At 46.1% G+C, this 24720-nt stretch overlaps 1 protein-coding gene across 3 annotated transcripts; it reads right to left on the bottom strand.

Moving 5' to 3' along the window:
- Positions 1-3: 3 nt before the first annotated feature.
- Positions 4-24389, bottom strand: LOC127597624 (transcriptional enhancer factor TEF-3-like). 3 transcript variants are annotated; one of them, XM_052060781.1, is made up of 11 exons: positions 24258-24389; positions 16117-16181; positions 14765-14836; positions 13270-13404; positions 13012-13055; positions 12701-12762; positions 12438-12568; positions 11341-11514; positions 5543-5683; positions 3863-4015; positions 4-1348 (listed from the first exon to the last, which is right to left on the bottom strand). In XM_052060781.1, exons 4-11 carry the CDS (start codon positions 13369-13371, stop codon positions 1235-1237), a joined length of 921 nt encoding a protein of 306 aa, XP_051916741.1. In that variant the 5' UTR covers positions 13372-13404; positions 14765-14836; positions 16117-16181; positions 24258-24389; the 3' UTR covers positions 4-1234. The 3 variants fall into 3 exon arrangements, with proteins under 3 accessions (XP_051916741.1, XP_051916742.1, XP_051916740.1); XM_052060782.1 differs by lacking the exon at positions 24258-24389 and adding an exon at positions 16840-16918; XM_052060780.1 differs by lacking the exon at positions 24258-24389 and having other exon boundaries at positions 16117-16188.
- Between the last annotated feature and the right edge of the window lie 331 nt (positions 24390-24720).

The raw sequence follows: 24720 nt of genomic DNA, 5'->3' as shown, positions 1-24720 counted from the left end.
TCCCCCCACACTTTAATTTTCATCATAATAATGGCAATAATATGTCATGTAGGTTTCGGTTCAGCAACAGGTGGACTTTTTTCCCTGAAACGCCATAACTATAAATTAAAACCCATACTGCACAAGATTTTATCGGTTAAACTGAAAAACAAAAACATTAAAATATATTTTTTTAAAGAAATTTTTGAAATCATCCTCAAATGCATTTAGGGACACACGAAGCCATCTCTGATTAAAATTTGCTCTTGATCAGTGTTCCAGACATTCAATAAATGCATAACCTAAAAACATGATTGATGTCTATTTACCTAAAAACTAGTATGGAATATGCGACATAATAATGAAAAATACAATAACATCACATAACCCGATGGCGCCATCGAAAAGAATAACTAACACATTCATGTAACATGAAAACAAAGAAAAATGCACGCCTAGTCATTTTTGTAAGAAACACTTATATTTTCATCGGACACTTCAGGGCAAGGAGACAGTCGACCTCTGCAATCCACATACAGATCCAACTGTGCTATGCTTCAAGGTAGCCGTGTTATCACTTTTACTATTATTATCGTCATTATGTGCCTTTTTTTTTGTTGTTATTGTTGGGCGTCTTAAGACAACACGGGAGACATTCAAACAGCAAACACACCAACACAAAAGGACCGCCACTGACCACATCTTCAGCCTCCCTCGTCTCGTCGTACGCGTGGCAGGTTTACAAGGTCATTATTCAAAGAGCACACACGTGATTGGCACTGGGACAAAAAAAACAAACAAACAAACAAACAAAAAAACCCAACAATATAATAAAACATTGTGCAATTTTCTGCCTTACACTTTCAGTTAGGTGTGTGCCATTCTTCTTTCAGTCAGTAGGTGGCACCCTGAGTCAGCCAAACTCCTGCACATGCATGACAATCAAAGCAAAAACAAGCTCTAGCAGAATCATATTAAAAAAAAAAAAAAAAAAAAAAAGAACAAGAAAACACCAACGACAATGCTCTCATGCAGGTCTTTTCCGAGGCCGGGCTTTGGTATGAAGACCCCAGTGCATCATGGTCCTTTCCTGTCACTGTCAACGCACCGAGCCTGGTTCCCCGTTCTTCGCAATCCTCAGTAGTGTCGTTCGTTCGTCCCTGGGAAACGTTCGGGACCCCTCGAGCCCGTAGCTCGCCGAGGAGTGCGCGCGCGCGTCTTTGTGCGGAGGTGCGGCGACGTTGCCGCGTTGGTGTCAGTCTTTGACGAGCCGGTAGATGTGATGCTGGGCGCCGTGTTCGCTCGTGGATACTTCAAAGACGTAAGCGACACACAGCAGCGTCTCCAGGGTGTCCCTATTGGACACCACCTAGGCGAGACAACAACAAGAAGTGGGTCACGCGTGTGTCATCCTCTGAGTCAAGGTACTAAACGTGAAACTAATAAATAAGAATACTCATAACTCAGATGGATAAATGTTAACATATAATGGGAAACGCCACGGGCGGGCTGACGAGTAGCACAGGTGTCACGTCAATGGAACCCTTTAAGCAATGCATATTTGAAAACAGACGGTGGAGCAACGGATGTAAATATGACAATATTCACAGGCATATATTCTTTATCCTATGAAAAGAGAGACTAATATGACTGCCGCGCTGAGGGTTGCAGAGAAACTAAAAGGAGGCCAGGGGCAAATTTTTATCTAGTAGAAGTAAAAGTGCAGAGGCATTTTAAGGGTGTGCAACATTTTAAAAAATTAATTAAGCTGAAGTAAAAGTCGAGCGGTCGCTCTTTTTCTTTTTTTGGGGGGGGTGGTGTTGGGGGGCCAAAACATCAGATAAAGATAGTAGTAGGTAAGTACTTTGGGGTGGGGGGGGGGGTTCTCTGAGGGGGACACAAAATTTAAAAAGATTGATAAAAATACATGAATAGAAATAAAAGGGGTCAAGTCACCCCGGGGGAAAAATGTGGAGGGTACATTTCATCCAACAGAGGAAGTAAAGCGGGTGCTCACCATGGGGGCAAATTTCAAAAGAGGAAAAAAACAAAGGCTGGCCCCACCCATGGGTGGCAAAGTTTTCATTGAACAAAACACAGTAGTAGAGGTAGTCCAAATAAATGTGGTTGGGGAGGAAAATTTGGAGGAGGGGGTACAATTTCAGAGGGTAAGAAGTGAACGGAGGTTTGTTCATCCGTTCGACAATTTTCAACAGGCTTTATAATGGAGTTAAGAGTCCGTGTTGATCATGGCCGCACATTGTGTGGTGAGGTTTTTCATAGACTAAAATTGTGCGTGTATCTCCAAAAAACCCCAAAGTGATGCCCAGTGCTCGAAACGTCCGCAATGTGACCCACAACTGGACTTCACTTCTGCATCATCGAATGAGCAATAACTACGGTGGCCTTGAAGGACGACATAGTTGTACTGTATGCCCCCTGACGCTGCGGCATGCAACAAGCGCATGCTTTGTTCGATTCACGATGCACAATTGTCTGACGCTGAATACGCAGCTTGTTGAATGCTGATGCATTTTGCTGAGACTGTGTGTGTGTATGTGTGTGCGCGCGCGAGCGTTTCAGATTCAATAGGAAGTAAATCAGTCCATTGAGAGGCCCCGATGACATGCTGTCATGTTGTCGGCCGCGTGGGCTCAATATGGCCTTTGTCCCTCTGCCAGGAGGAATGCGGCCGCCAGTGTCTTTAAAGCCTTCCGTCCACCATCTTGGAGTCCGCGTCGGACCTCCAAGAACTTAGTCCGAGCATCGTCGGAGTCGGTTTAGCGGCCCTGACCAATCACGAGCACTTAAAGAGCTGTTAGCGCGCAACCGTCGGCAAAGTGAGGACCCCGATCACATCTTTCAGCACTTGACAAATTTTAAATTCAGAATAACATATTTACATTTAACAGACTTCACAAATTATTTACATGCCATTTAGATGTAGCGGTATTTAGTAGTGTGTGTGCACAGACATAAGACCGTGCATTTGTATGTGTATATGTGTGTGTGTGTGTGTAGGTGTGTGTGTGTGTGTGTGTGTGTGTGCATGTTACAGTTTCTACTTCTAAATATAAATGATCCCCATCATCTTTTCTCTCATTTGTGAAACGTTTTGTGGGCGATTTAATGTGGCAAACACTTTGATCAATCGCAAGCTGCTTGTAATGTTCGACTTCCCAGTGGTCGGTCATGTTCACGACACTATGCGGCCATCTGTTGGCCATTGTTAATGTTATTTATTTACTGACTTCCTTCCTCACCTTAATGGTCAAACCAGAGTTGGCCCAGACTTTTCTCCACCCACTCCCGTTAAAAAAAAAAAAAGTTTCCTCTGGGTACGCATGGAAGAGAGTCTCGCCCAGCTTGTATGTGTAATGACTCTTAGATGCCTGTAGATGGCGACATTGCATTGCTTTGAAATCGGCACAAATTTAGAGTCTAAGAAAAAAAAAATTAACTCTTCGCCATCGCGAAATGTGGAAATCCTAAAAAGCGGCGCCAGCAATGGCAACTGACATAAACTATATATGTGTATATATACTTTTTATTTTCACGTTGGCGAAGTCTAAATTTGTGCCGATTTCAAGTCCAACCAATGAAATGTCGCCATCTGCAGGCGTCTATGAGCCATTACACAGAGAAGCTGGGCGAGACTCTCTTCCATGCCTCCCCATAGGAAACTCGAAGGATACTCAAAGAATATATTTGATTGATGTCCGTGAATGTTTAGATTCCACCTGATGAAGAAAAACATCCACAGCAGTGAATCGAGCAAGGCGGCGTTCCCACTATCCCCTCCCTCTTAAGCTTTTTGTTTCCACGTGTATAATGTGCAACACAAAAATATATCGAGCAGAATACAAGCAGAAATTGTACATACCTGCAGGATGGTGAAGTTCTCCAGGACACTGTTCATCATGTATTTCTCGGGCAGGTGTTTGAGCTTGTGGATGAAGTTGATCATGTACTCGCACAGCGGGGAGCGGTGGATGCGGAACATGTAGCGGCCGTTCTCGAAGCGGGCGTACTCGGTCTGAGCGAGCGAAAAAACACGAGCACGTCACCGAAGTCCTATGTGTGAACACATTCGCCATTTTTAACTGTTTTGCGGTTAAAAAAATAACCCCCCAAAAAACAGTGTAGTGGTACGTCCCCGGCGTCTATATGATGAAGTGTAATAAACGTAATGCAATCAACTGTATGTCATGCAGCACGTGAGCGTGCTGGACCGGACAATAGACATAATTCTTGTGACAAGACTAATCAAATCATGATGCCGCTAAGTGTCATCGTGAGGTGGACTGAGGCGTCAACCCAAGGCTGTGTGTGTTTATATTGTATATTATAATCCATCAGGCGCAGATGGGGGCAGGGCCTCCATTGTATTCATTTACCGGGAAATGTAAGTGTGAGTCATGGAGGGGATTTTTATTTTATCCCCCGGCCCCCCCGGCCCAACGGCCCCCCTTCTCCCACATGTCAACTTCCTGACCACAGCTCAGCGCTGGTTGACTGGAATCTGCCGCAAAGTCTTACATCACGTGCGCTCGCTCTCCTTGAATGATTCAAGACTTCTCAGAATGAGAAAGCAGTAGCAAGCGCTCCGTGTTTTAAGAGGGGTGTAACGAGTATCTCCAGAACTTTCCGCCGGAATGAAACTGGAATACGGCGGGACAAGTGTCTATTGTGTCCCGTGGAAATGAAACAACCCTTTAAGCGTGTTACACAAGCCACTGCACTTTGGCTTCAAACAACAGGATTGATTTAACGCTTTCCCATGCAACATTTGTTGGCTCTCACTTCAGGATAGAAGGAGTCCAGGCCTGGAATTACACCGGACCCTTAAAAGTAAACACAAACCAGTCCAGGAGACTGTTTGAACTTTTTTTTCCCCTGGTTTCAAATACATTTTGGTTTCAGTCATAACAGCCCTCCAAGGTAACTAAAATGTGGCCCACAGCAAAAATGTGTTTGATTTAGAGTGAATGTGGCAGGAAACCGGAGTACCCGGAGAAAAGCCACCCAGAGACGTGGAGAACATGCAAACTCCACACAGGAAGGCCGGAGTCGTAACTGAACCCTGCACCTCCACACTGTGAGGCCAACGTGCTACCAGTCTTTTCAGGGTATTCCTAAGCTAGGCTTTAATGTTTGGGTGTTCTGTGAACTGATATGGGCGGTCCGGTGGACGAATGGTTCGTACGTCGACCTCACAGTGCAGAGGTTGTGCGTTTGATCCCGGCCTTCCTGTGTGAAGTTTGCATGTTCTCCCCGTGCCTGCGTGGCTTTTCTCCGGGTACTACGGTTTCCTCCTGAATTCCAAAAACATGCATGGCAGGATGATTGAACACTCTAAATAGTCCCGAGGTGTGAGTGCGGATGGTTGTTCATCTCCGTGTGCCCTGCCATTGGCTGGCAACCGGTTCAGGGTGACCCCCCTTATTAGCACCCCCACGACCCTTGTGAGGATGAAGCGGATCGGAAAATGGATGAATGGATGGATATATAGAGACAATTTATAGACACTGCTCGATAACCTGCCCCCTGGACTTATCCTTACCTCCACTTTTTCCACCACCTGCTTGCCAAAGGAGCAGACTTTGGTGGACGAGGTGATGATCATGCTCTCGGAGCTCTCGTACTGGCTGGAAACCCCGTAGAAGAAGCTGCTGTCGTCCTGCAGGTTCACACTCAGGTCCGCCTGCGGGGGAAGAAACAAAAAGCTGTCGCTTAATTTGAGGCCTTCATTCAGATTTTGGGGTGGAAAAAAAAACAGATGCGCATGTCCCTCTGGATATGTGAAGGGAATAAATAAATCAATCAATCACAAAAAAAAAAAACTCTCCAAGATCTTATAAAAAGTCTTCCAAGGCGAGCACTTCCTGGTGACATCCATCAAGCGGCGCAAGTCTGTTGGAGAAAGAATCTTGACAGCTGAGTCACGCTTGAGAATAAATTCTCCGCAAAGCCACGAGGCATCCAAAGTGCAGATCTCAGTTGACCTTGGCTAAGTCTGCCAAAGTAGCCTCGAGATTCCAAAGATGCTGTGTGTGTCTCCTTCCTGGGTTGGATTCATGCGTAACAACACTTTGGGTGTGTTGATTTTGTAATTCCCGACGATACTGTAAATGCGCTTGAGAAACAGAGAGAAGTGCTTCTACACAGCCAAAGTGATGGGCACTCATATTTTATTCATTCATTCATTCATCTTCCGAGCCGCTTGATCCTCACTAGGGTCGCGGGGGGTGCCGGAGCCTATCCCAGCTGTCTTCGGGCAGTAGGCGGGGGACACCCTGAATCGGTTGCCAGCCAATCGCAGGGCACACAGAGACGAACAACCATTTGCACTCACACTCACACCTAGGGACAATTTGGAGTGTTCAATCAGCCTGCCACGCATGTTTTTGGAATGTGGGAGGAAACCGGAGCACCCGGAGAAAACCCACGGAGGCCCGGGGAGAACATGCAAACTCCACACAGAGAGGCCGGAGCTGGAATCGAACCCAGTACCTCTGCACTGTGAAGCCGACGTGCTAACCACTGGACTACCGGGCCGCCCTCATATTTTATAGTTGGAGTGAATTTGAGTGTGAAAACAAACATGTTGCCTTTGTCGATAGTTAGCTAAACCGTACATACACCGCAGACTGCGATTCCAAAACGCATGAGAATGTGGCGGTAATCTTGGACGTGGAAGTGGAGGCTGAAGGCGCAGCCGTACCACCTGAGCCAAGCCATTCCCAATTCAGATTTCATATCGGCGCTTAAGATAATACGCAGCTGTAATGGAGCAAAAAATGGTCCAAGGCACACAAAGCTAATTCAATTGGATGCCACATCAAATGTTTTAACGGAGATTTCTTAAGGTCAATTTGAGCCTCAAGTGCATGCAGATGCACCAAACGGTTCATGTCGGAATTGGCGAGCGTAATCCGATTTTGGGTCCGACCGAGGTGCGCTCTCAACGTTGACAGCCGCCCTGTTTCGCCCTCACCCCCACCCCGTCGCCAACTAATGGGCCATTGAGACACTGCTCGGCCTCCTCATCTCTTCGTCGCCCCGTTCGTCTTCATCTGGGCCTGGTGTAATTCTTCTATTTGTCTTCATCCCCGAGGCCCGGCCAGCATCGCCGGAGCCCCATTGCCCGCCTTACGGCCTGCGAGGGAATTCATCCAATTACAATCAGCGGCGTACAATTGGCTGATTAGATCACGCCGGGCCGGCCGGCTGTGCAACAATTTAGCAGAGGCAGCTCAAATCAGATTCCGTGGGCACTTCAAAAGCGTGCGACAATCTGTTAGGACAGGGCTACGGGCGCAAACGAGAGGGAAGGGCGGGGAGGAGGGTGTCAGGCTAGCCGGTGGCCGACAGGGGCGTCTAGCAGAAATTGAATTTAAAATGCCATAGTTTTGAAAGTGGGTCATCTGCCTGTCACCGTTGCCATGCCAACCTGTACCTCAGCACACACCCTGGGGTCACCACTTCCCCGGGCGTGTCCTCCTTGCTCTTTATGAAGGTGAAGAGGACTGTTCCGATTGCCGGCGCGGATATCTTTTATTGTTTTAATTCCAAGATGCTTTTGTAAGATCTCCGTTTTAGAATGACAACTGGAGATATATATATTTTCTCCATTTATACGACGCCGAACCGCTCGTCTTTTCAGAAGTTCAGCATGCGAAGGCTCCCAAAAAATAGACCCCATTTTATATACAGTACTGAGTTTTTAGCCTACAGTTGCAGCGTGAGGTCAATTCATCGCCGAGATCGCATCGAGTGTGGATCAAAACAAGACTAAAATTGAGAACGTGAGAAAAAAAAAAAAGATCAATAGGTGTCCATCTATCGTACGGTCCAGTTTGTCTGCGCAGCCAATGTAGCGGTCTTTTGAGGGCGGGACACTTTTTGTTCTTTTAATTCAAAGATGCTTTTGAGAAGATCTGTTTTAAAATGACACCGAGAGCAAGACCCCTTTTCCAACAATCAGAGCCGTTCAGTTCAGCATGTACAGAGGTCTCCCCCCCCACCCCCCCCAAAAAAAATTTAAAACCCGCCCATGTTCAATGTGGCTAGCGCCACTATTGAGCCGATTGGTTGCTATGACAACTAAACTATAATTTATTAGAGGTTGTTGTTTGTGAAGGTGTTTGTTTCCATGTGAACCTTCATATTTATGTTTTTGTTTTTTAAAGATGTTATTTGGAATATTTTCTCGAGGATCATTTCTGGTTCAGGGTCACGTGTGGCGGATAGCAAGGGAGTTAGGGAGAGAGAGATCGAGAGAGAGACTAAGAGACAAAACTACTTTCATTTTAACAAGGTGCACACGGTATGTATTTTGGTTTTTGCTTAAGAGATTATTGTAATGTCGATTGTTGTTTGAAATGTGTTTGAGTTGTCACGGTGTTCCAAGAATAAAATCTTTTTGGACATCAATTCGTGGCGTCGTCCTTGACCGGGGTGGATACATTCAGTCTAGCACACGTTTGTTGGCATACCAGGAGCAGAACTACGGCACACTGATTGGTCAAGAGAAGTGCCACTAGTGAATGAACTGCTCCACATTGAATTCATTCTCGCTGCTGTAATGTCTCCGATCCCAAGAGCGCTCAGCCGAATACCAATCGGAATCGTGCTATGGCAAACCGAACCGGAACTTGGTGAAAACCTGGCTTAGGCTGAACCTCTTGGAGGGGGACCGACCATGCACCGACTTAATACTTCATTGACTGACTGATCTCTTTCTCTGGTTCACACCACAAGTCTCCATTTCTATCTCCTTACTTTTATGAGAGTCTCACTCCCCCCTTTTTTTCCCGATGATATATGGATGACAGGTCTCATCTTGCCCTCGTTCAAATGCCACCCGGGAATCTGACCAGCTGTCTTTCCCCAAAGGCCCACCTAAGACCACTTCCAAAACGGTGTCAATGTCCTTTATCCCACCACGATAAATAATGCGGAAGTCCAACATGTGAGAAGGGTAACCCCATACGTACAAAATCCATCTGGCAGGCACGAAAAGGCGAGGCGGTACTTTCAACTTGACATTCACGGTCCCTTGGCAATGCAAAGGGTCTTCTGTATATTTGACAATTATCCTTGATGGCCTTGCTCAACGCATCCACCCGTTCATTTTCGACCACTTCTCCTGTTATGGGTCACCTCACCGGTGAGCTGGAGTCAATCCCAGCTGACTTTAGACAGATCAGCGGTCAATCACAGGGCACATGTAGACAAAATAAAATAACTCACATTCACACCGACGGACGAGTTCGAGACTATAAAACGGTGCACACAAGTCTCCTGCTCATGTCAAGTTCCTGTGAAATGAAACTAAATATGTTTTCCGAATTTGAAACACCCCTGAAAAGAGTGCCGTGAACAACCCTGGCAAAGTTGAAGCATTCATCAAATTGTAGTATAAAAAATAAAAATAAAAAAATAAAAATCAAGCCGTTGTGTCCACTCTCAAACGCTGCGGATGCATCTGATGAACGCACTGAAACCACACCAAGTTCAAAAATCAATCGGCAATAAATACGACCTGGAAAACCGGATGCTACTTCACAGAGCATCTTTCATATGCTTACACACGACTACATGATTGAGCCGCAAAAATACATTCGCTAAAAGCCTCTGGTGGGCTATTTCACCGCATGTCAATGAGGAGCTCTAGTGGCCACGCCAGGGGACTAGCCAAAGGAATGGTGTATCTTCATGGTATAGCCAAAGCTAACTATCGAACTGCATGTCAGAATTGCGCCAGATACCACTGATGCCAAAAAAGGCGCTCAAGTTCTTACTATACATTGTGGGACTGTACGGGGAAGCTAGCGGGCTTCCTGTGTATGCGGCCAGAACTAGCGTAACCTTGCGATGATGACATGTTGGTTTGAAGCCAAGCTAGCTAAAAAAATTGACAGCCGTGGAAAAAAAAATTAGGAGACCAAACTTCAAATGCCTTTCTTCAAAACATTAAGTTGTATTATCTAAAGTTGCACGGAAACTGCCCTGGAAAAGCAATCTACTGTTGACAAAGTGGACATGGGCTTTCAGGGTTTCTTCATCGATATCAAAAAATGAGTTTATAAGAAACAAACAAGGTAGGCTGACAAATTGGCTCTCTCGGCACCATCCCATGACACGCCCTCCCCTTTCCTGCCGTGCCACATACATGATAATCCGTTAATTCCTTGTCACTGCAGTGGCTTGAAGCTTGTCTAGGTCAGTTTGGGGAGACGTGGTCACCTGATAAAAAAATTGTTATAGACCCCCGCTACCCCTCCCCGCATACTACTATTGGTAGTTCAACGACATCTATCGCTGAATTTATCGAATCTTCAATGTGGTCTTTAAAATTCATTTAAGGTCATAGATGGGGTTTTTTTTCGTCTGTCTTAAATTGACAGACGCTTTGTTCGCTGGTGGTTCAATCTTATACGTGTGTTTTGGGGTGGAGCTGCTCTATAAATAAGTACATAGGGTGGGGAAGGGGGGGGGGGCTGCAAAAGTGTTGGACTCGCACAGGGACAGGTGCCCGGGTTCACATTTCCTCTGGTGAAGTTCAGAGCTGCCAGTCTCCCTCAAGGCTGCTTGTCACACACATCATCAGAGGGAAAGTACTGTACACTCTGCATCGATGCCACTTTTTTTTTTGTGGTGCGTGTGGTCGAGTGATCACAGCAAGGATCGTGCTAACTGTCTAAATTGTCCTTAATGTCCTTTGACTGCAATACGTAAGCTCACACAACACAGTTAACACTGCAGGACCATTAACAGCCAACAGGTGCAAGAAAACATTAACAGGAGTACGCATTGTACTTCACCCTAATGACTTTGGGAAGGGCCGTCGACTCTTCTGATGCCTCCAATTTAAGGATTTACCAGAGTAAATGAACTACCGTATTTTCCGCATGATAGGGCGCTTTGGAGTTTAAGGCGCACCTTCAATGAATGGCCTCTTTTAAAAATGTTTTCAGATATATGGCGCATTGCATTATAAGGCGCATAGGTTACAATAGTGGATGCGGTTGCATTATGCATCCACCAGATGGAGCTACGCAAAGGGGTATACAATACAATACAATAAAGCTTTAGTGATGTAGAGCTTTCCCAATCTGCTGTAGCTGTCACAATGCGCTTTACAGAACATTTAACATACTGCGTCCAAGAAATCAGAATATTGAGCCATGTAAAGGCACATTGGATTATAAGGCGCACTCTCGCGCCTCTATACAAATCTTGAGAAAATGGAATGCTTTTAGGTGCACCTTATTGTGCGGAAAATACGGTAAGTCATCTAATTTACACATGATTGCAAGTCGAAAGGTCTTTTTTTGTTTGTTTGTTTGTTTTTACCCAGAACTTGACAAGGAAGAACGCATTGTGCGGCCCCTTGTCGAACAGCTCCTTCAGGCCTCCTTTCTTCTCAGGGAATTTGTCGTAGATCTGCCTGACGTCCACCGACTCCAGGTAGGGGTCGCTGTAGCTGGGGTTGGACTGACCGATGTGCACGAAAAGGTGTTTGTTGAACTGGGGAGCGCCAAAGAAAAAAAAAAAAGTGGGGAGTTATTCATGTTAAAATGCTGCCTTTAAGGGTCTTTAAGCACTCAAGCATCCATTTTCAGTGCTTCATTAGTCTCAAATGAACAGAAGACATCATGTAGCTGCACTAACTTGAAACCATAACTTTGGCTTAAACCTAAAACCCTAAAACTGACTCCCGTGTTCAAACGCTAAACTGAAGTTGTACTATATACAGGTAATTAAAAGTAAAGTCATTATAAACCAAAGTGACCAAAGAGGTTTTCTGCATCTCCATGACTCAACTATGGAGCGTGTTAGGTGGGAGAGACAAAGTGTTTATTCATTAAGAGGGAGGGAGAAAAAAAAAAAGATTCCATTTGAGGTGCAGTGTTTTGCACATCTTACCAAAGTAATTTCTCTGATTAGTTGTTGTAAGACTCGCTAGCATATTACGATTGCTATCTGCAGCTACGTGGCAACTTGTTTGTGCAGTCACAATTGAGCGCGTTGAGTGGTGTGTGCAGCTCCCAAAAGATCAGTACTGTATTATCAATCTATGCAAACAGAAAGCTCATTCTAATAGGACTTAAAAGAATTCGGACTGGCTTGTCTTTTAACGTTGTGACTATTGGCATACCATTGTAAGATCTATTTTGTTTTATATAATGTACATGCACATTTAGGTCCTTTTTTTAAAAAATAAAACAGGGATCATATGGCTCAAAAACATGACATGAAAAAGCTCGATCAGCTTTGGATTCTGCACCTAGAAATTGGTTAAAAACAGCCGTCAGACCGAACTTAACAAAAATGGCGTTCCCCAGTGTTGCAGTATCTTGCATGGCTCGAGAAAAAAAAACGAGACCAGTAGTAGATGAATGAATGAAATAAAAGGCTCTCACGTGGTGAATTAACGCGAGTCCACTTACAGCGTCTGGGTCCTGAGGTTGCTCCAGGAAGGCGGAGAACTCCAGCATTCGCAGCTTGGAGCTGGCGATACATCTCCCCTGCCAAGGGGGCGCACCAGGTGACATGGACAGCCCCACAGTGCTTTCATAACCTGGTAAGTGGGGCGGTGGGCAGTTTGAGTGCAAAACATGCAAAGATCGCTGCAATGACTGCATCGTCATCATTTTGCCGGCGAGATGGTGCTCTGTCAACACGACAGGAGTTAGGGAGGGAAGGCGCCCACCTGTTATGGGGGCCGGGCCGGACGCTTGCATGGTGTAACTCTGTTGGGAGAAGGGCTTAATGCTGGGGGGGGGGGGAGAAGAGCGGTATGTTACTGCCTTGTGACCCCATCTCATACACTAATTGGACCGCCTGACCTCTAAAGGCGCAGGGGACACGGCGGCATGCCTGACGTCTGACAGCTGACTTTATCATTTACACGGACAAGCTCTAATTTATCCGCCCGATCCGAAATGCATCTGATGCGCATTCAGCGGATCGGATGAGACGCGAATGATATGATCATGAGCGGCGAGCGAGCGGCGCACTCACTCTTCATGGCCTCCTGGCTGTCCCGGAAGAGCCCCGTGCCAAAACTGGAATAAATGGACGGAAAAACAAGATTAGAGCCTCGATACAAGAATCCAAGTTGAATAGGTTTAGTAGCTTTCTTACAAGTAGACAATGAATTCTTTTTTTTTTTTTTTTTTAAACAGTGTAGTTGTGCTAAATGTGGTGACCAATGTGAACAACATCAACTTCATAAAAAGGGGCTAAAAAGTTATTGAAGGGTACTATTCGGTGACTCACCCCACCAGCCGTGGGGTAAGCCGGCCTGGAGAGTCCCTGGAGCGCCATCTTGCTCTGGAAGGCCGCGGGGGAGATGATCTGTGCCGAGGACATGGTGGCCATGCTCTGTAGCGCCTTGTCTTTGGCGGCCTGGTCCTATGGGTGGACGACAGAGAGCGAGACACAGTAACGCAAACGGGGGAGCACTGCCGCAGTTTGGCCGGTAACCCAAGCGAAGCTCCTCAAGGAGAGGGGAAGGGCCTGAGGCCAGCTTGCCGCACAGGTGTAGATAAGGTGATATTACAGTCAAGAGTTTGGTTTACTGCTTCGGCGGGGTGATGACAAGCGGCTTCTGTTCGTGGACAAATCGGGTCACAAGGTGATATAATCATTACCATCGGGGGGGAAAAAAAAAAAGCGGCAACGCACTATTGCCACCAAAAAGACAAAAACAAAATCGTCAGCTGCTCCTCAACTGTCTGTGCTGTGCTTTGTGGCAACGTGATACGCCTGCGCCTAAATCCACAGTGGTTTCCTGAAAGCACAGTCGATTTTAAGGGCAAGGCCACCCGGTGCATTCTTCGTGGCGGGGCTGGATGACACAAGGGCATAGCTGGAATATGGGAGCGGGGCTGCCAGTGGTCTGGGTCTCAGTTACAGCAGAGTAGCATTTAAAAAGCACCCCTCCGTCATATAGGCTAACCGTGTGACTGCTGCGAGGCTCAGCCAGCTGAAGACTTGTGGCTCGCGCGGCAAAGAAGAGGTCCCACGGCCGGCTGCGAATGCGGGATGACACTGGAACTACTTTTGAGTCCTAATACCTTTAGGGGAATAACACGGTGATTCATTTGTTCCCTGACAATTGTATTTGGCTCGGCGTGCTCATAATTGTACATAGTAAAGCCCTCTGGGCGTCTTGAAATAAGTTTCATAAAACACCACGTTTAAAAATGTCAATTAGAGGCTGCAATTTAATCATCCAATTGGAATGTGAATATATTAGCATTAGGACTGAAAGCACCCCACACACACACACACACACACGCACACACCCATTTCAATAGCGAGTACAGGACAAAATATTTGAGCAGTGGTGATTTAAGTGACTTGATTATGTGGCACCGTGAGGGTGATTTTAATGTTTTTCTTATTTTATTTATTTTTGTTTTTTTTGCTTTGACTTGCAAAATAAAATCTGAAATACGATCGCTGTATGGTGGCGGTAAACGCGTTACAAAAAGCAGCAGACTGAACAATTTTTCAAAAGCGAGACATCTAGCCACTGATCGCCACGCCCATTTGAAGCTAACTGTCAAACTAAACATAAAACAAAGAGAACGACACGTACAATGTGTATTTGAAACAATCGCATTGCTTCGCCTTAAAAAAGGTGATTTGCCAAACACCGCATGGTCACAAATTCAACTTGCATCCCAAGACGCCACTGTATCCGAAACATCTTGCCACTTGCTATTTCATACTACATAATAAAAACGAAGAAAAAAGGTTGACTCACGTAGCGTACCTTCAGCTTCACCTGGATCTCGCGGGCCTTCCTTCGTGCTAGGACCTGTATGTGACTGGACACCTAGAGGAGACCCCCCCCAAAAAAAGTTGGTAATTTTGTTAACTATAATGCGTCCAGTATTTATCTGATGGAAAATTGAACCATAGAAACGTCTCAAATGCAAATATGCAAATTAGTATTAAACTGGAGACTGCTGGAAACAACTTTCAAAGACTTCCAAAGTTCAAATACAACATGAAACGTCAACCTGAGCAAAAATGTACAATGTGGAAAAGGGGGGGAAAAAAACACTATATAGCACTGATCATTTTGGAGCAGCCAGCAACTGCCGAAAAGCCGTGTGTTGTTTGATTTAACTTACCCGCCAAATGCTTTTGAATTGGATGTATGTGCTGTGCTGTGTTATCTTGCAATTGTACAACAGACAATACGTCATAATCATTTTTGTTTCTGGCATTTCAAAAATGTTTTACACAAGTGGAAACTTTGCGCTCTCATTTTCCCTGCGTTACGTCAAAGTTAGCTGGTCAGATAAATCACATTGCATGTGTGAGACGCATCTATTTGTATCTATTCAACTTTGCAAGCATTTTTGAAAAATTTTTTTGCATACTTTAGGTAAACCAGGCCCCCCGTGTCGTTTATAGCTTCGGCCATTGGGCTTCTCAACGCTTTCCTGCACTCTTTTCAAATGAAGTGCTTTCCTTTTAATCGTTCATGGATGGGGTTTTGTTGTGTCGCATTACTTGAATCTCATTGTTTGTATTTTATCAGTCTGTCACATAGCCTGTTTACCTACTTGACATATTTTATGACCTTAAATGTTTTGTTGAGGCTGATGCGCATTTGGACCTGGAAGCTGCAAATGAATTGCCCACACCGGGATCAATAAAGTTGTCTGAAGCTGAATCCGACCCTCAGTCCATCTCCGGCCCCTCGCTGCCTTCTCTCATCACCACTCCCACAGTGACTGTGCCAGATGACTTAGCAGGGTCTTTCTCTATGCACATCCATCATTGCCACCGCTACATCAGTCCCTCCGTATCAGATGCCACGCTTGGGGATAGTGTTGCAAATCCCTCGCCTTATCTGCATGGACATAGTCCCCTGCTCCTCGCCGCTTCTAACGAGCAACAAGTCCACGAGGCGCACAAAAAAAAAAAAAAAGCATGCCAACATACAATCCCGTTGCATGCGTAGTCCCTGGCCCCAAATCAGTCGTCGGGACGGCGGTTTGGGGGCCGCTACTCGGGGGAGTCGGGGGCATCACTCAGCAGGGGCGGACTTTCTGAAGGCCTTCAAAAATAGGGACGACTGCGAAGTGGCTGCGTTGGACTCACCTGCTTCCTGGTCCGCGTTTTTCCAGTGCGCAGTTTGATGTAGCGTGCTATCAGCTCGTTCCGTCCTGTCATGGAAAAAACAAACAAATAAAAAAACGTCACTTTCAAATCTGTCTTTGCTTTCATTTTTTTTTTTTTTAACAGAAACTGACTAATTCAGTGACACTTGGAGGATCTTATGTGATTCGGTAAAGGAGCGGTTTGAAAAATTCACCCTTGTATAATTGGAACTGCAAGTTCACTGCAACTACAGCACCCCACAATTCTGTATTTTATACAAATATGAAGGAATGACATAATTGCACAGAAGTAAACAGAATCAACATCCTGTTCAGTGAGACATCTCAACTCCTCACAGCTCATCAGTAGAGCACTAGTATTGGTCATTCTTCACTGAGAATAAAGAATATAAGACTGTGAGTACTATTGCTAGATTGTGTTCGATCCATTGCTTGAAGCATTATAGCATGGCCACACATATGTTAATTAGCATTAAGCTAGTGGACTGAAAGGCTGAACGATGTGGTTATTTTAAACACACTCAGTGTAATTCTCTATGTTTTGTGTTTAGTTTGATTCAAACGATATTTAACTGCTTAATAGTTTGGTGCTCTGAAGAAAAAGTCTGGACACCCCTGCGTTAAGGATATATACGTACAGTACGCGTGTCTCTGTGAAGGCCGGCTTCAGTGTCAAAGAGTGACAGTCCACACTTGTACTTACACAGCGGGTGCGGATCAGTGCACGTCCACTAATGACAGACAGCTCACACTGGCGTAGCAGGTGCCGACCGCGGCGGCAATCAGATCCCTGGGACCCGACCCGGGCCCAGTCTAGTGACACTGCCAGGCAGCTGGTGTGTGTGTGTCAATGTTTATGGAATATGCCTTTACGCCCACAGTAAATCTTGGCCTTGTTCCCCTCGCCACAGTCACCCTCACCTACCCTCTCGCCCGTTGAGAGGCTCGGGTGACGCCGGAGGGCAACGGTCATGCGGTTTCTTACGACCTCGTCATCCTCGCACGCAAGATCCAAGTTTTAAAATGAGGTAGACAGTTCATGTGACCATACAGTATGTCTCAGTTTTCAGCAGAACCTCAAAAGTCAAGTGGTCCCCAAAAATGTATAATTGGGACTTCAAACAAATTGTTCTGGAAGGAAATAAACTCTGTCATTCACCAAGTCATGCGAGATGTAAACATGTTTCAATTTTAATTCTGTGACTAACACACTAAAGCCCGCGGTGCACATGTAAAAACGCTGCTCTAAGATGAATATCGTAAATCTGCACATTTAGAAAAACTGTTGTAAATTCTATTATCAAGAATAGTCTGAAATCATTATTAACCATGGTTCTTCAGGTTAGGAAGCAGGATTTTTTTTTTTCATTTCTAGTGTGATGCTTACATCTGCCGCAAAGTCACCGTAGCATGAATTGGTCACTGGCGGCCATCTTGCGTTGCCATTCACTAAGCGATACTAAGTCTTTTGCACTGTGGTTGAGAGAGGAAAGTAATTTCATCTGTGCTGTTTGTTGCACAAAGAGCATGTTTGACAATAAAGTTTGACTTGACTTGACTAAGTCAAATATAGATTTCTTCGTATTGTTTTCACATTGTCTGCATTACGAAACTGGGGGCCAGTCCATTCTTTTGCAGAAAATCAAGAAATGGGCAAATAAGCATCTGTTGTTCAGATTGACCCTTCGGAAAAGGACTTAACGCAATGATCCATCTTGATTTTGTTCTCATATCAGATGTTCCGCCACTCTATGGGCGAATTCTTGGGGAAGGTCCCGTTAAAAATACTTTCCAATCCAACCACGATATCAGAGGAGAGTCATTCACTCGTTGGTGAGATCATCCGGTGAGAATTAGCCAGAGAGACCACTTGTGCCGACCAAGGCCGCAGCGTAACACGAGGAAGGTTTCTCAAGGGTACACATCAAATTCGAGCAAGTCACACATTTTTCCACTGCAATCCTGTAGGTGGCAGTAATGCACATTACCAACCGACACACATTGCAAGTATTTTTTTCAACACAAAAATCATACACCTTCTCAGAGTACTTTTCGCCGCTATTCCACAAGAAATAAAAGGAACATGTCAAAACATTCTTGCATTTAAATAAGGGATGAAAATAAACCAACGGAATGGATTTTTTGTTTGAATTTTTTTATTTTAAACATTCGGTCATTCATTATAGTGTACCGTATTTTCCACACTAAAAGGCGTACTAGATTATGAGGCGCACCTTCAATGAATGGCCCATTTTGTAATTTTTTTCATACATTGGACGCACCGCATTATAAGACGTCTATTATCTACAATGCATCCACTAGATGGAGCTATGCTCAAGTAGACACCAACAGAACGATCAGATGTCAGTAAAACGTATTTAATAAAGCAGCAACACAGTTCGCTTAACACTAATACACAGCAAGGTATAACCATGTTAATGTTGAACTCTCTTGCCGCTGCTCTATTTCCGTGTTCACGTGCATAACCGATCGCTTTAAGTTTGAATTCTGCATTGTCAGCATGTCTCGAGCAAGGAGCCATTTTGGGGTTGAAATATTACTGTAATGACCATACACAAGGCGCATCGGATTTTAAGGCACGCTGTGAGCTTTTCAGAAAATGGAAGGCCTTTAGGTGCGGCTTTTAGTTGCAGCTTTTAGTGCGGAAAATACGGTAGTTGACGGGGTAAGTTGATGGGGCAGGTAAAGGCACACTCTGGTGTCCCCCCCGTCCAGAGTCAGTCCTTGAGCCGGGGCAGGTCATAAATCTGCATCAATGGCCCAGTGTGATCACTCCCGTTCAGTGCATTCCTGACATTCCTATACACTGACAACGGCTTCTGCATCTGCATTTGCCGCTCTGACATAGCCCCACGGGAGCATGTCCTGTTTGGGCACAACAAAACATTTGCGCATTCATCGGGGGGGGACTTTATAACACACAATCTGTACATAATATATTACGATCAAATCTCATGCCGTCACTATCTAGCGGACACCTGCATAACAACAAAATATGCCAAGTGCCATTTTCCTTGGCAGTCAAAAGTTTTCCTTCCCCTGCTCAGCATTTGCTCAGGAAGATCACATTAAGGCTGACGGAATGTCTTGGTAGGGTGTGATTTCCCTCCCCGGGCCACCGTGTGCTCAGCTAAGTGTTCTCCGAAAAGACGCGTCATATATCGATGCTAACAATGACTCAAGTGCAAGTGGCGATGACGCAAGAATCTTCACAGTGACTGATATGCTTCAATCTATAAAGTTGCATTTCCGATAAATCAATTTGAAATATTAATATGTGCACAACCACTCAGTGCAACAAAAAAAATCTGTAATTTACTTTTATTTTGCATTACAGTGACTGGACATGACTACCAACAGTCTAGTGACAAATAACTATGCGAGTGGTTCTAGAAAGCTGCCCTGCAGAACTCCGCATTTTTCTTGCATGTTCAGTGGCCGTCATACATTGAGATGTAATTTGGGTGGATGCGCTCTGAGCCAACAAGTTCTTCATTTGCAATAGTATTTTACATAATTACACGCTGGAAGGTTTTTCCAGCTGCCCTGGCTCAGGTGGCACCACTTAAAAGGGCGCAGGTCAAGACAAAAGTTGAATCTCACACTTGACTGGTAAAGTTTACACACGAGTGAGACGACGCACTTTGTGCTGACCTTTACATCACATTTTTAATGAGACACCCTTGAGAGCCATATGACATATTTATATCAGGACACAAAAAGACAACAATAGGATGACAGGCTGCGCGAGCAAAGCTTAGCGGGATAATGCTTCGGTGTGCGCATATTCTTTGTTTGCCAAACTGTGTGAAAATCCTGTCAGCATTCAGGGAAGCTTTGTTGACTTCATTCACAACAGCAATGAAAGCCCCCCCCCCTCCCCCTCATGAACAGAACCATCAAAATCCCGGATAAGAGCTGCTCTCACAGCTGTTAGCGCATCAAGTGTGACGAAACCAAACAGCTGCATCAAACAGTATGTAGTAACCCTGCCCAGTGAGTAAATAATGCATATTGAACAGAGGCATACAGATTTCCTTGGATATGGCGAGATCATTTAATTTTCAACACCACATTCCACACTGGTTCGCACCGTACAACAAGCAACTGTTGTTGTTGTGAGTTTTTTTCCCCCCATTATTCCAACATGAGACCTACGGTCAGAGTGCAGGGCATATCTCTTGCTGAGAGCCACACAAGGCAGGAAATGTTTTCCTAGGCAGACGCATGTCGAATTACCACAGGCGCACAGACGGCCACAATATCCTTGACACCGTCCCTAATAAGCCAGCTAATAGGCCTGCTGAGTAATGGGCTCAGGGGCACGGGCGGGGAAAAAATGTTGCAAATGTATGGGGGCTATGGTCTGAAAACATTCCCATCAATTACGGATTCCACAATGGGCACAAGCAGGCATTCCTTCAACGTTGCTGCCCGGAGAGACTAAATGTCATAGTTGTACCGAAAGAATGGCATTCATTCCTCGGCCGGGAATTCGACCTAAAATTCAGAAAATGCCGCATTCAGCCGGCAGACGCATTGTTATTTTGCTGTTTTGTCTAAGAGCTCATATTTAAGCTTGCGGAAGGCCACCTAATAACCTTTTCAGGAGAATCAACTCATTACCTGGTAGACATTTAATTTGGCCACCCGCGAGACGACAAGCGGTCGGCGCTGTGACAACATGATCAACATTGAAGACAGACAAAGTGGCTTTGCATTGATTGCGGCTGCTTGAATGACTGGAGTTGCTGGCCTACCGGTGAGTCGCTGGACACCGGTAGAGCTGCAAAGGGCTACAAACGATGAAGTATCCTGGCCGCTTCGGGAAAATGGTTGCGTTACCAAAATCATTCATCTAAATCTCGGACTGTCACAACAATGTTGGGTTCAACAGGGAAGGCAGCAGAAAGGAAAACGGACAGACCTGATGACAAACCTGGTGCTTGTCATCCAGCAAAATCCTAACTTTGTGCTGAATTCAGCAGTTCCAGATTTTAAACGGATACAATTTAAAACGCTCACCTGGGGGAACAGGCGCTGTACCCTTCTATTATGAATTCCCAACGAGTGGTGCGATCTTACATTTGAGTACTCATTATTCTTGATCGAGAGATCATGTCTCACGGTTGAAATTGTGTTTTGTTTAAATGAAAGTGTGCTCAACAAGAGAATGGCAAATGTGTCAATCAAACATTCATTCATTCATTCATTCATCTTCCGAGCCGCTTGATCCTCACTAGGGTCGCGGGGGGTGCTGGAGCCTATCCCAGCTGTCTTCGGGCAGTAGGCGGGGGACACCCTGAATCGGTTGCCAGCCAATCGCAGGGCACACACAGAAACGAACAACCATTCGCACTCACACTCACACTTAGGGACAATTTAGAGTGTTCAATCAGCCTGCCACGCATGTTTTTGGAATGTGGGAGGAAACCGGAGCACCCGGAGAAAACCCACGCAGGCCCGGGGAGAACATGCAAACTCCACACAGGGAGGCCGGAGCTGGAATCGAACCCGGTACCTCTGCACTGTGAAGCCGACGTGCTAACCACTGGACTACCGGGCCGCCTCAATCAAACATAATACTTATAATAATTATTACAAGAAATTGAGGGCGGGCCCGGCGGGTCCGGTAGTCCGGTGGTTAGCGCGTTGACCTCACAGTGCAGAGGTACCGGGTTCAATTCCAGCTCCAGCCTCCCTGTGTGGAGTTTGCATGTTCTCCCCGGGCCTGCGTGGGTTTTCTCCGGGTACTCCGGTTTCCTCTCACATTCCAAAAACATGCGTGGCAGGCTGATTGAGCACTCCAAATTGTCCCTAGGTGTGAGCGCGAGCGCGAATGGTCGTTGGTCTTTGTGTGCCCTGCAATTGGCTGACAACCGGTTCAGGGTGTCCCCCACCGACTGCCCGAAGACGGCTGGGACAGGCTCCAGCACCCCCCCCCCCGACTCTTGTGAGGATAAGCGTATCGGAAAATGGATGGATGGATGGATGGATGGATAGTAAATTGTGTTTCACGTCCGATCATTACGATGTTGTCGAGAGTAGGGGGAGGGAAAAAAAAACCTAAAGTGAACTAAAAAGCATATAAAAGGCATTCAGGTCCTGACTTCAGTGACAATGGAAGAGGAGTTGGCCCGTTAAAGAGCGGGAGACTGATTTTCAAAACGGGGAGCGTGAGGACGAGGTAAAACCCTGAAATAGCACTTGTGCAGCGAGGGGACAGGTGTGAGAGAGGTCCCCCCCCCCCCCCCGAGGCCATGCAAGAAACCACTGTCCACCTTGGTGTTTATTTGTCTCCTCCCCCCGCCCCGTTTCAGGCGCTCAAAGGGTAAACGTCTATTCTGGTTTAGCGTTACAGCTGAGCTGCCTTGAACCCCCGGACTACCAAGTGCACATGCCATTCCTGGCAGGCCAGTGCGCTCCCTGGTGCACATCATCAAACCGCACGGGACCCTCCCCCCCCTCCTTTTTTGGGGGCACTTTTTTTTACCACCTTTCTATCAAACTTAGCCCATGAAACCCTTCGTTGCTGTGACAAAGAATGACCCCCGCCTTCCATCCCAAGGCAATCGTGCGCGTCACACAGAGGCCAGCGACAGCCGCAAAAGGTGGCAATGCTAACAGTTAAAGTAGCGGTTTGGCACCGACACAACACAAGGCGATGACAGAGCTCGTCTGATCGCGCCAATACTTCTGTCAGACGTGCTTTCCAACCACCGGATCCATCCAAGTCACCACATGGCACGCGTTGCGGCCAAAGCCATTTGCTAGCAAACATCTTTCAGCGACGTGTCATGGAGGCGCGCCAGCTTACCTTTGCAGACACCTGCTTGGCAGGGGGCAACGCTCCGATTCTTTTCAGTTCAAGAGCAAAGTTCATTCTTTTTCGAATCAAATTGCTATATTCGAACTGAGCTAAGGAGGAAGTGCACCTGCTTCGGGGGAGGATGTGCGTCAACAATTGGGCTTGATTGTCTCTGCTTAACATGCCACAATGGACGGTGATCATGAATCATTTTGTTGATGGAAAAAAAAAACGGTGATCATCTGGAATTTGATCAAGTTAGTATTTGCAACCACGAGGTTAAGAAGTGCAATTGCGGTTTTGTCGTCACTTGAACGTGGTAGTAGCACGGATACCCTCTATTTGTAGGGAAAATACGGACGCGTACGCAGGACGCAGTAGGTACGGGGCGGGAAATGTAACAAGATTTTGCCTCATGTCTACTCGGTAAACAAAAAGAGTGTGATAGTGATATGCTTGCTCTTAAAAGCTAACTGTGATTTCTGGCCGGACCATTACAAACCAGTTAAATAGCTATGTTGTAAAAATTGCAACCAAAAAAAAAAAAAAGGCTTTACCAATAACACCAATAAGTGTGGTTCCCCAGGCTGGTGTAATAAGTGCGTACTGTGTTTGCATTACAGCAAGCGCCCGCAGTCGCTGTCATAAGTTGATGGCATATTTGACTACTGCTGGCTCTGCTGCATTTCTTTTTAATAAGAGGGTTGAAGACGCAGAGGCGTGAACTGTCAGAACTTTATTTAAGGAGAAAAAAATTGGATGAGTTCTTTTCTCAGCCAAGGAAACGTCGACAAAGACCCATCCCGACAAACGGCACGTCATCCTCCACATATTTCATCTATCCGCCATTTTCCATGCCGCCGATCATGTTCAGGGTCACGAGGGGAGCTGGAACCCAGCCCAGCTGACTTGGAGCCGAATGGTAGCTACGCCCCCTGGACCGCTACAACTCAACGCCGGCTGCATGAAAGTCAGCTCGGTGAACCGCGACGCGACTAGCCTGCCTTACGACCCGCCAGTTGACAACAAATTCTTTCTACAAAGCACTTAAAAATAGGCTTTCACTACATCCCACACCTTGAAACGACTAGCACGGATTCTATTTTCCGCTGCAAAAAACTGCGCATCTGTTGGCGAGGTTTTGGCCGACAGCGTGTTGCGCTGAGGGACTGAGTGGAAGTGACAGCTGTGCAGGAAACAGAAGAAGGCGAAAGAGGGCGTGCGCACGTGTGTATATACTCTTTCTCATGTATCTGACAGTGAAAGCGATAGAGGGGCGGGGCGTACCGTACATCTTGCCCTCATCAGAGAGGATGATCTTCCTCCGGCCGCATGGCGGGTAGATGGCCAGGGCCTCTTGGAAGCTCTGCTCAATGTCGGGGCTCCACACACCCTCCGCATCATTCTCCAAGGGCTTATCTAGCTGGTCGCCCAGCTCCTCGCTCCCAGCCCTGGGGGAGGGAGCCGGCACCCACTCCGTCGACGTGGTGGGAAGAGGGGAAGGGGACCACGGCGCGAGGGGTGGATGCTCGGGGCTTGAGAGTTGTTTCGGCTTCAGGCGAAAAGAAAGATGGGTTGACTCGACGGTGCGCTCCTGCTTGTATGGAATCCACCAGTGTGTTGTTGTTGTCGGCAAGCGAGCCCTAGAAAAGACGAGGAAGATTCTTTTTAAATGAACATTTTTATTTTAAAGAGAGCGAAAAAGATTAATTGACACACTCAATAAATTCAAATACAAAAAAAAGTAGAAGCCAA

This window comes from Hippocampus zosterae, chromosome 3 (genome assembly GCF_025434085.1).
Source record: "Hippocampus zosterae strain Florida chromosome 3, ASM2543408v3, whole genome shotgun sequence".
Classification (NCBI taxonomy): Eukaryota; Metazoa; Chordata; class Actinopteri; order Syngnathiformes; family Syngnathidae; genus Hippocampus; species Hippocampus zosterae.
Note: the sequence above shows the minus strand (reverse complement) of the source record. Positions and strands in the feature narration are given on the sequence as shown.

What these genes read in the sequence shown, in the direction of transcription:
- LOC127597624 (XM_052060780.1), bottom strand. Translation starts at nt 16,188, where the DNA reads ATGACAGGACGGAACGAGCTGATAGCACGCTACATCAAACTGCGCACT. An exon ending in CAGCCAGGAGGCCATGAAGA is followed by an intron (nt 12,763 to 13,011) that starts GTGAGTGCGCCG and finishes CCCCCCCCCCAG; the next exon opens with CATTAAGCCCTTCTCCCAAC. An exon ending in TCTTCCTTGTCAAGTTCTGG is followed by an intron (nt 5,684 to 11,340) that starts GTAAAAACAAAC and finishes CTTCCCCCGCAG; the next exon opens with GCGGACCTGAGTGTGAACCT.